The 12,368-nt window shown below is 37.2% G+C and overlaps 1 protein-coding gene across 2 annotated transcripts in view; it reads right to left on the reverse strand.

Moving 5' to 3' along the window:
* Window positions 1–12,368, reverse strand: part of LRP2 (LDL receptor related protein 2) — a gene marked incomplete at both ends in the record, with an annotated part of 198,841 nt that overhangs the window by 122,776 nt on the left and 63,697 nt on the right. For both annotated transcript variants that reach the window (XM_081262364.1, XM_081262363.1), the window contains 6 exons: window positions 40–180; window positions 2,913–3,115; window positions 5,577–5,783; window positions 6,948–7,171; window positions 8,342–8,511; window positions 10,498–10,626. In XM_081262364.1, coding sequence (XP_081118490.1) covers window positions 40–180; window positions 2,913–3,115; window positions 5,577–5,783; window positions 6,948–7,171; window positions 8,342–8,511; window positions 10,498–10,626 — 1,074 coding nt within the window. The remainder of the gene's footprint in view (window positions 1–39; window positions 181–2,912; window positions 3,116–5,576; window positions 5,784–6,947; window positions 7,172–8,341; window positions 8,512–10,497; window positions 10,627–12,368) is intronic.

The raw sequence follows: 12,368 nt of genomic DNA on the forward strand, positions 1-12,368 counted from the left end.
GCTGCCTGCCAAAAGGACCCACCAACACAGATTTCTTACCAACACAGCGGCGCTCATCCCGATCCAGCTCAAAGCCAAATAAGCACTTGCAACGGTAACCCAAACCGTCGTTATCGGTTCTGTGGCTGAGGACGCAGACATGCTCACAGCCCCCTTTGTTATCTCCACATGGGTTGCTAGCTGGGGGAGAAATACACAGGGTTCAACCACAATTAGACAGATGTAACACTCCAAGTCATGTGAAGCCACGTTAGCCCTGTAGATGAACCCAGTGATGGGTTTGCCTCACTGTGGAGTCATCACTCCAGATGTGGTTACCACATCCGGCTGCGCAAACCCTCCCAACTTCACTGCTCTCCTGTCCACTCTCAAACTGGTGATTACAAAAATCAGGACTCCCACCACCAGATAACCATGGGATTCTTTTCCCACAGTAATTATAAGGTCTGTCTGCTAGCCTCAATGATTAGAATTAACTACCCACCCCCAAATTTTTCTTTTCTTTTCTTTTTTGTTTGTTTGTTTGTTTGTTTTTGGTACCAGTGAACCCAGGGGTGCTTAACCACTGAGCCAAATCCCCAGGCCTTCTTGATATTTTATTTAGAGATAGGGTCTCGCTAATTTGCTGAGGGTGGCTTTGAACTTATGATCCTCCTGCCTCAGCCTCCTGAGCCTCCTGAGTTGTGCCACCGCACTCGGCACCACCCCAAATTTTTTAAAAATAAAAACCTTCAGTACTATCCTTATCATTCATAAAATATAATAAGTAACTATTACTCAATGGGTACTTATTTTGTACAAAACTCCAATAAATAACCAATAACCCCAAGGAGTAAACATTATTACCCCAATTTTACAGAAGTCTCTGAAAGGTTAGACAACTTGTCCAAGATTATTCATGCCTAAATAGCTAATTCTAATCGAGACCTGATTCCAAAACCCTATGTGTCTGCCTCCCAAACTTGTTTATGTTTCCCAAACCCATCTTTCAAGTTGTAACCTTTGGAAGCTCACTGCACACTGTACAAGACTGTCACAGACAAAACTTTCAGATTTACTTTCTAAATTGTCTTCTGAACCTTTGACTTATTCTTCAGAATGGTCTCTTTCTCTTCTCAAGTGGATTTATTTGGGGAAATAATCTGGATGATCAAACTGGGTAAAGGCACATGTGAAATTAGTAGCTTTATAAATTGAGTCTGAAAAGTACTCCAAATTGAGATTTCCAACATGTTTTCAGATATATTTTCCCAGGATGAAGATATCAAAGGTTATTCATCTTCAATATCTATTCAATTCTAGTATATTTTTTAAGCAACCTAATTGCCTGTTGTCTCTCTCCATCCTAAACAGTTTCATCACTTAATATGAGAGTTTGAAAACAAATCTGTATTTCTCCAAATTACCATTCACCAACATTAAGCTTTCTACCAACTTAGTCTAGTTTTGGTGTATTTCTTTTCTATGATCTACAAACAAATACAGAAGAGCCATAGACAGTTCAAATGGACATGTCAAAGCTCAATTCAAAACTCTGAAACACAAACAAAGTTATTATAAAATAACAAAAAAATAACCAGTGTCTGAATCAAAATATTTCTTTTCTTTAATAAGTGACCAATCAGAAACACCAAACCCAGTTGAACCATAACAGACCCAATACAAACCAAAGAACAGATCCATATGTATACAACAGTGAAGAAATAAAATGGTCCCCATGCTATGCAAAATGAGTGTTTAGAATATGCTATTTTCCTCTATGGGGCCTAGGTTTCCTTAACTATAATATTAGAGTTTTGAAATAGGACATTTCTCCCAGTAGAATGAGGGTAGGTGTTGTGGTCTAAACTAATCAATAAAATCAGTAAGAGTGTAAGTTATAGGTTATATATTAGTAAAATACACACACACACACACACACACACACACACACACATATATATATATATATATATATATATATATATATATATATAAAATAGACATAATAAGTGAGATAAGACAATTATAAGCAAGAACTGTCATAAACAGGTCTAAGACTCCATTTTGCTGCCTTCTATAAAAAATTCTGTTACAAGAACTATTTCTGAGAAACTGAAATGAAAGCTGTTTTCTTATAATATATTGTTTTCTGTACTTTGTACCCCACAAAATGTACTCAACCCAGGATATGGTAGTCTTGGTGACCCAAGACTTTGAAATAGATTCTTTCCCCCACATAACCACCTGCTCGAACTCAGGATATGGCTGTCTAACACCTGCTCAGACCCAAGATGCAGTTAACCGAGTTACAAGCTGATTGCTTTTTTCTAGCTTCTCTACTTGCTTGCTTGCTAACTGGAAAATTCTAGTCCTGCTTAGGGCTCTCAAGTCCCGCTTGCTATTGTTCTAACTTCTGTGATTGGCTTGCTTGAATGATGCTCAGGAAAGCCCCTGAGTTGTGGTTTTCCTCTTTAAGTTCCCAGGATACAGGCCAGGAAATTGCTGCTCTCCCACAGAGCTTCAGTCTCTACGGGTGGGTGACAGTCCCTGGCCAGGTAAATAAAGCTCTCCTGTTGATTTGATTGTTTTATGAAGTGGCTCCCCATAACATAGGTATCTGGATTTGGTCTGTTTATAGCTAGACCCCCAGCACCTAGATCTGACACCCTGCAGGGGCCAGTAAACATCTATTAAATGAATCTCTAAATTTCCTCTAGATTCAGTACTTTTAATTCTAATTTCATTGAAAGCCCATGATCTGCAGAGTTGATTCGTGAGGGTTTAATACTCTAGATAATCCTCTGTATGTTTGAGAATATCACCCAGATCCCAGGAGGAGATCTCTCATCATTAACTTCCACAGCTTTGGAAAAAAATGTTTCTAACAAATCTAGTACCAAACAGGGTCTCACCACTATTGTGTGGCTTACCAGTGGGCTGCCTGAGGGCGTGGTAAACAGTCACCCCATAGGGCCTCAGAGAAGACTGATGGTACACCTGTGGGCTGCTGTCTGTGAACTTGTTTGCCTTCATTACAGCCATCTTGGTCCAGTCAGTGAAGAACACATGGTCCTCAAACAAGCTTATTCCAAAGGGATGAGGGATGATGGCGCCTCCATTAACTACGGTCTTCCTGTTATTTGAAATAATAGAATATACAGAAAGATACATGTGAAATTCCATTTACATTTGATAGGATTTCCATACTGCTTCTTGGTAAAGACCATTGAGGTTTGAATCCTAGTCCTAGTCAATCCTCTAGCCTGTTCTAGATTTTGAGGTGAAATTAGTGTTTTCTCACTAATTCTTCATCCCTTTAAGGTTGCCTGGCCTATAAAAGGTAAGATGCGAAAGAACATTCCAAATTCCATAGGTGAAAGAGTATAATAAGGGTGAGAAGTCCAGTGGACGATGTCCCCAACAAATACTTCCTATAACCGCACTGACCGTTTCTCAGCAACTAGCACACGGAATGGCAAGCAGCAGAGTTCAACCCCCAGTTTGATGAAACTATCAATGGATCATACTTGTAAAGAAGGCACAGAATGCGCAGAGCTGCATAAGAAGAAAACAGAAGCAAGAGGTGCTCAGCAAGGAAAAGAAATCAATAGCACCTGCCATGACTAACTCTATATAAATGATGAATCAGTTAGACACATGCACAAAATGAAGAGAAGGATGATTCCTGAGGAAACACTCTTATTTTCTTTTTTTTTATAGATATACAAGGGAAAGAAAGAAAGAAAGAAAGAAAGAAAGAAAGAAAGAAAGAAAGAAAGGAAGGAAGGAAGGAAGGAAGGAAGGAAGGAAGGAAGGAAGGAAGGAAGGAAGAAAGAAAAATATTTGCAGCCCTTGAAAGCTAAAAAGCATAATAGGGCTCTAAGAAAGGAATCAGAGGCACTAAAACTGGCTAAGGTGACAAGTTAGTACACACTTAGAAACACTTGATAATGACATGGCACACTAAAATGAGAGAGGTTTTCTTTTTTTTTTTTTTTTTTTTTTGGTTGGCAAATTCTAGAACCCTGAATGCCACCTGCTGGCAAAGCCAGAGGCAATGACTCTGTGATTACAGCTGTGCTCACGAGCTTTTATATTTCTTTGGTGTTTCTTCACAGCCAGCTCTTTCTGAAACTCCACTGATTTTTGTCTATTGTATTTTACTTCAACCTTAGCATAAAAATATTGAGTATAATGCTAAAATGCCCCCATGGAAAAGAGAAAAACATTTAAGCAAATTTCCCAATTGGTTTTATAAGACATCAGGTTGACTAATACTTTCTCATTAAATTAATGTTCTGGATACAGCAACCTTTAGTGACAAGTAGTCATAGTATTAAAACCCAATAGCTTCACTTATAAAAGAAGAGATTTTTTTTTCTAAGAATATGTAATCCAGTGGCAAACTGTGATATTATCCTTACAAAATAGAGAAAAAATAACCAGAATATTCCTTTCAGTGAAAAAACAATGAGGTCACTTGTAAAAATTAAATTGACCAGTCTATTTGCAGAATACCTGTGGCTTAGCATGCATTGACCCTGGGTATAATCCTCAGCACCAGAACAGCAACAACAGCAAAAATAAAAAATAAAAATAATTTCTCCTTGAAATTTGATATATATAAAAGTAAAGTAAAATCCAATTAATACCCACTGAATAATGTTAAATAAATAATATTTATTTATTTATCAAGGGAAAGTTTAAAAACTAAAAGGCAAATTGTGGTATATATACAAAATGGAATATTACTTAGCATTAAAAGAGAATAAAATTATGGCATCTGCAGGTAAATGGATGGAGTTGGAGAATATCATGCTAAGCAAAGTAAGCCAATCCCAGAAAGAAAAAAAATGTTCTCTCTGATAAGTGGATGCTGATCCATGACGGGGTAGGGGTTGGGGAGGCATGGGAAAAATGGAGGAACTTTGATTGGACAAAGGGGAGGAAGGGGTGGGAAGGGCCCATGAGGGCAGGAAAGATGGTGGAATGAGATGGACATTATTACCCTAGGTACATGTATGACTGCACATATGGTGCGATGCAACATCATGTACAACCAGAGAAATGAAAAGTTGTGCTACAACTGTGTACAATGAATCAAAATGCATTCTGCTGTCATATATACCTAATTGAAATAGATTAATTAATTTTAAAAAACTAAAAAGATACAGTGGTTCTTGGAAAACAAAGTATGAGGAACCCAGAAAAATAATGGTCTCAGGAGTAAATGAAAATAACAAGTTCATCCAGGAATCAGAAATAGGTTTTATTTTGGTTTGGGTTTTTTTTTTTTGTGGGGGGGGTGGGTAACCAGGAATTGAACCAGGGCTTTGCACATGCTAGGCAAGTGTTCCCCCAGTGAGCTACACTCCCAGCTCAGAGAAAGACTGGAGAAAATGAATGTTATTATGGAACACAAGAAAGTTTAAAATTAAGAGCCTGTCACTTCATGCAGATCTCAATGCATAGGTCAGTTAAACTATCATGTCAATCAACAAAGTGATATTTTAATTCTGGCCCCATGGTATGCATCTCTGTCAATTTTATGCACTTTCCTTCAAACTCATAAAGCCCCAGAAAACACTTCTTACCTTTGAAGTCCATCATAAGTTACAGTTTCAATGTAGTCGAACCGCGAGTCCACCCAATACACACGCTTGGATGTCAAATCCAGGGTGATGCCAGCAGGCCATCCCAGCTTTGTCTTCACCAAGTCTTTCCGTATGCTGCCATCCATGAAAGCCCTTTCCAACTTAGGTTCCCCAGAAAGGCTCGCCCAATCTGAGAAAAATAGGTAACTACAAAAGGAAAACAAAAGACAAAAAGTCTGTTATTTCACAAGTTTACCTGAGTAATTTTTTTTTCATACATAGCATGTTTGGATCAATGGGACTTCCCATTGAATAACAAACCATGGCTGTATAAAACAATAGAAATTTTACAAGCATTTTAAAAAACAGACTGGGAGGGCCAATCAGGAGACTCAATAACTCTAAATAGCAACCTTAACATGCAATAATATAGCAGCCTAAAATTTTATGTTCACCTTCCCTTACTGACTCTTTTACTTCTCATTTTACACCCAAGAAAATTTATATATATAAATATTTTCTTGTTGGTTCTGGGGATTGAACCCAGGGCCTTGTGCATGTGAGCAAACACTCTACCAACTGAGCTATATATCCCCACCCCGAAAATTTATATTTTAAATGAGCTATTAAATTCTCTTCCTTAACCCTCTACTCAGTAGTATAACCCAAAGAAAATGTCCCACCATTTTCAAGGAAAAATAGCTGATATTACAAAGTGGAAATGAATAATCACCAGTCACCAACACTTAAGTAGCCTAAATTTCATCCAAGGGGCCTAAGACTCAACTATGAAATGCTAGGAGAACTGTCTCTTAAGACTCTTCTCAAATGTGTAAAACAGGAAATTTTTCGTTAAACCTGAAGAAAAGTAAACAAGAGCAAGCATTCTACTAGGCTGATTCACATTGAACAACCCAGCTTGACATCTCAACTGCCGCTCACAACAAGAAAGCACTAAAAGAGATAGTTGCAACTATTTCCCTCTCTTAAAAATTTTTCAGCTAATTCATGTTAGCATGATCATCTTAATAATGGTAATTTGCAGTAATGTTTGGTGTAATAATTTAGTAATTGAGTCAGAACACAGAATTCAATCTCTTAGCTTGGCAAATACTAAGAAAAAAAAATCATATGCCCAAAACATCAAGTAGCACACCAATAAGTGTGTTTGGATGACATATCCTTGAACATGATTATATTTAGTCAACTCCTTTAAAGTTTCTATGAATAGACACATAAAACAAACATGGATTCTAGAGTAGAGAACCTAAAAGAAATCAGAATTAACCTCCAATTAAGATATGTAAGATGTATAGGCAGAGAGACAAAATTCTAAAAATGCCGAAATCTATGTGTTTTCACCTCACTCACCCAACAGTTGGGTCCAGGGCGATTCCTCTAGGATGCCCCAAATTTTCAGTTATAAGGGTAACCCTGTGGCTTCCATCCAAATCTGTCATATCTATGCGATTGACCCTGGTCTCCACCACATAAAGTTTATTATTAATCCAGTCCACAGCCAGATTTTCTGGAGTGTCAACAGAAACATTGAGAACTTCTTGGATATTTAAACCATTGATGTCAACTGAAAAAACCTGAAAGAAAACCCAAAATTATTATATTTCTGGTTTTTTTATTTGTTCTAATTAGTTATACATGACAGTAGAATGCATTCAACACATCATACATAAATGGAGTATAACTTCTCATTCTTCTGGTTGTACATGATGTAGGATCATACCAGTCGTGTAGAAATAAGCATGACTCTAGGCACTGTTTTCCTGTCTTCATTCAGTGTATCTATTTTATAGGAAGCAATCATGTAGACCCCAAAAGTTCACTGGCAGCTTGCTATTTTACATTGTGTATTATTGGGAGAACATGGGTTTTTTCCAGAGTATAGGAGATACAAATACAGGAGTTGGTTTTCACTTTTATTTTTTTTATTTTTTTATTTTTGTTTTCTTAAAGCCTGTATTTCCCATTCTTGGAAGTTATCAAAAGCTTAATTAAATAATGTGGATTTTTGGTGAAGGAAGTGGTGGTAGTGGTTTGTTTTGATTTTTAGTTGTTATCAAATCAGAGTTGTTAGTAACCCAAATTCTCAATTTTTAGAAATTTTATGCAAGCTATCATTGAAGTGAATAAGAATTTTATTACTGGTACAAAGAAATGTAAGAAGAATAAATAAATAAAATTCCATAACTCTTTAGGAGTCTCTAAAATGTATGCTTTAAAAACTTCCATCACATTACTCAAAATTGAAGTTAAATCCGTGAGATTTTCCATATAAGATGCTGTAAATGAAATTTTGGCTGTTACACAAAATTCTGTCAATATTTGTTACCCAATCCTCCATTACAGTTCCATTTAAAAGATGCAGGCAAAAATCTGATTTTTATCATCCAGAAAAGTAGAGTATTTTTTACATTTTAAGTGATCAAGTTTCAAAAATTACTACCAAATATCTTTCCAGTTTTGAAAGAATGTCTACTATTTCTTTTAATTAGACTTTTGGACTCCTTTTTGAATAAAATTAAAAGTTGCTCAAGGCTAATCCATATAATAGACTGCTTTGTTTAATAGGTCACATGTAACAGTATAGCACAGAAAGGTGCTGATTAACATAAACTATCTCAAGGGCCTTTTTTGTTAGGAAACAAAGGAACTTTCCCCTTGACCCCCCCCAAAATGAGAAGCTATCAACACTTTGTGCTTGAGGTTCTATTCAGCTCCTAAGCTACACTCCTGAAATTTCTATTTACCTTATCTCGCACGGTGTCTGTCCAAAAAACTCTCTGTAGGTGATGGTGAAAATCCACACCCACGGCCACTCCACGATTTTGAGACTCCACCAGAATCTGGAAGCTTCTTCCTTGAATATCACCAATTAGCAAATCCCGACCATTAGAGAAGATAATGGAGGCCTCACCAGCTAGATGTGAAGAAGAAAACTGTGACTATTCCAGGTGAGTCAGGAAGTGGAATAGCTTACAACTGATAGACTTCCTGCTTTTTCAAATGCTTTCTTCTGTTGTCTTCTTTGATTCTAAAATAAACTACTGATGCACATGGCAATCATTCTACCCATTTTGCTCATGTGCAAACTGAAGCACAAAGATGTTTAATGAAGTACCCCCAAATCACTGAAAGTTAAAAACAGAATCTGGAAAGATTTCAAGTGTCCTGATTGCTAGTCCATGAACTTTCAATGACACTGAAGAGACTATAGCAGGGATTTCCAAGAATTCTTGATGACATAGGCACCTTACCTCCATGTACAACTTTTGGTTGTGTTAAACACAGAACATGAATTAAAGATTACTAGGGTAGGGTAGGGATGTAGCTCAGGGGTTGAGCACTTGCCTAGAATGCACAAAATCCTGGGTTCTAGCCAACACACACACACACACACACACACACACACACACACACACACAAAGATTTTCAGGAAATCACTCTGTAAAAACTGTAAAGGGGCTGGGGTTGTAGCTCAGTGGTAGAGCGCTTGCCTAGCATATGAGGTACTGGATTCAATCCTCAGCACCACATATAAATAAATAAAAAATAAAGGTCCACTGACAACTAAAAAACATTTTTAAAAAAAAACTATAAAAATCATTGCGATGGTGGATCCAATCTGCTCTGTCTATAAACTTACAAGTATGCAAAATCACATATGAATAATATACAATCTTTTTGCAAAAGCTAAAGACAAGAAATTATTTAAAACTCCATCAGAGGAGGACTGGTTAAATAAATTAACTGCATACTAATTATATACAAAAATGGAATATTTTGCCACTATAAAAAAAGAATTGAGCTTTATGTGCTAATATGGAAAACTCTCAAAGGTATATTAAGTGACATTAGCAAGATGCAGTAATGAGCATACAGCTTGTGAGCATATTCACAAAGGAGTTAAATATCTATATTTGTGTACCCTGATGTATCCATTTAAAAATCTCTAGAATCAAAATAAAGAAACAGCAATTACCCAGGGAAGAGGGGAAGTAGAAACTTGACAGTGGGGGAAGGGATGAAGGGAGACATTTTACTTGATTTCTTCTTACAATTTAAAATCATTGAACATACATTACCTATTTTAAAATAAATGAATTCAATGGTTAAAAATCAGCTGCACCTAAAAGTTAGTACACAACAAATCAGGTATTTTTATGCATGCAAAAACAAATAGAAAATGAACAATTCATGGATCATGTGACCAGTGAAATTTCAGAAGGCACCAAAGGCACTTCAAAATCAAGTGTGAAATCACAGCTGAAAAAAGGAATTAGAGCAGGGGGGCAGAGCACTTGCCTAGAGTGCACAAGACCCTGGGTTCAGTCTCTAGAAGGAAGGGAAGGAGGGAAGGAAAGGAGTTGGGGAGTTAAACTTGAGACCCAGAAATTAATGATGACAAAACTGCTTTGAGCACTACACTACTATTAGACCAATTCCAACAAAATGCCTGTAATAAGGATATTCACACAAATTTTAATCCAAAGACAATCTGTCCATTTTTAAATACTCCCAAATTTTGCATGAGCAATACCAAAATTATTTCTATAAATAAACGCCACCTACATTTGTGGTGAGTAAATTAATTAAAATTTCAATGTCCACGTCAGTCAAATACAGCCGTAAGAACTTATTCCACAGCTGTATATGAGGGGGTGATATAATAGCCTAGACCAATAAATATTAATTATGGCCACCATTAACATAAAGATTGGTCCTTAATAATCAAAGTACAAATTAATGTTGACTCATTCTTCGAAGCAGCCAGGACCACCCCTGATTTGTGATGATAAAACCCTGCTGCCTGCTTAAATGCTGACATTTCTTTCCTCCTCGGCTGTGGAAAGACAGCTAGCAGAAGTCTATTGTTCAGAGACACAGGTGTCCACCATGTACTCACAGGAATCATTAGCTTTGCAATGGTTTCCACGCTCCAGTATATACCCTTCTTCACAGTGGCACACATGATGGCCCATTCGGTTTTCACACTTCTGGTCACAAATGCCCCATATCTGGCAGTCATCAAAATCTGCCACGTAAGAAAAATACATTCATAATCATGTTTATCAGCATTTCTTGAGCAGTCTCAGACAATACTCCTAGTCAAGATGACCCTCCTCTGAAGGTTGGTACACGTTCCAAATGCTTCAAAGGGAACCGTTTATACCCAAATCCATATATATATTTGGATATGTGCTTTCGAAATGCTATCCACTTGTCCCTATGGTTATCTAAATTCATATTTAGATTAATTAAAATTAAGTTAATAATTCAGTTTCTCAGTCATATGTGTCACAGTTTAGGTCCTCAATAGACCACTAGTTACCAAATTGGAGAGTGAAGATATAGGAATATTTGCCATGTTGCTGAAAGACCAATTGGATAGAATATTCCATAACAAAGACTGATCTATACTCATCTTCAAGAAGACATGATCTGTCACTGCAGTAAAGTGTTTGGAAAGGTCTATTTACCCAGCTGTCGTCCCTTTGATATCAAAAAATTATAACTGAAATTAAAAATATTTTCAAGGCATGAAGACTATCTTCTAGTTTTTCATTAACTTATTCATTCATTTAATAAGTTTTTTAAAAATCCTTACATGGAAAAGCTCAATTCATAGCCATAGAAGCCCCAGTTCTGCTGTGTGAAAAATTTCAATGTAATTGGCAAAGATCAGATGGTGCCATCATTGGTGAATCATGGCTGTCATTTGAGCTCCAAGTCCACCATCACCCTCTATCATCCTTCTCTCTGCTCTCTTCCCTGGGAGGGTGATCTCCACAGCCTATACCAACAGAATTCCCATCCCTTCTAGCTTTAGGAAGTTCTCAAGATTATACTTTCTGAAACTGTTGCACCCTCAGGTCTAAAATTCTCCAGATTTCTGCAATCTGATTTCATTTGCAGATGAATGTCAGAGATGTGAACTGGGTTCCACTACATATGTTGTGTGGTCCCCCATCCCAGGACTCCCAACTAGAAAGGACCAAGAAAGCTCCGGGATCAAGCGAATTATTCCATTTTTTTCCCCTCCAGGCTAAAACCTGACAACATGGCTCATCACATCTTTCTTGCCAACTACTATGACTAACCAAAGGCAGGGAAATCAATCCTCTCTTGATAGACGGTAAAAAACCACACAGGAGTGAAAGGCCCTCATGGATAAAACTCCTCACATCAACCCCAAGAAAGCTCCACCTGAGGCTTCACTTGAGTGGGAATGAAAAGTATAAGACATTCCCCTGAAAGCCCCCAGAATGTCATACCCTCATTTGGACAGACTATGTGTAAGGGTCTGGAGTCACCTGTGAGCAGGAGTTCTGATGTCAAACAGAGGAAAAGCAAAGTCAGAACAGAATTCTTAGGCTCAAAAACCTTTCGTATCACCTGTGCTCCAAATGCACTTTTGAACAAGTGCATAAAATCACTGTCACTTTTAATGACTGAGATTATATCCTTTACATACTTAGGGTGGAAAACAAAGGCTAATTAAATATCTGTCATCAGTCAAAGTGAAGACAAGAAAATGAAAGTGGAATTAAGGGTTTTCATGAGGGCAGAGAATGGTGGAAACTATGTATAACACTGAAACTATTTTACAACCTCTCTCTCTCTCTCTCTCTCTCTCTCTCTCTCTCTCTCTCTCTCTCACACACACACACACACACACACACACACACACATATCATTTTCTTTTCTATTTACTCTTTGCCTCCTCCTACCAATAAATGCTGCTTTGAAAATAACTAAAAGCCCTTCTTAGCTTAG

Source organism: Spermophilus citellus (assembly GCF_964194105.1).
Source record: "Spermophilus citellus genome assembly, chromosome: 11".
Classification (NCBI taxonomy): domain Eukaryota; kingdom Metazoa; phylum Chordata; class Mammalia; order Rodentia; family Sciuridae; genus Spermophilus; species Spermophilus citellus.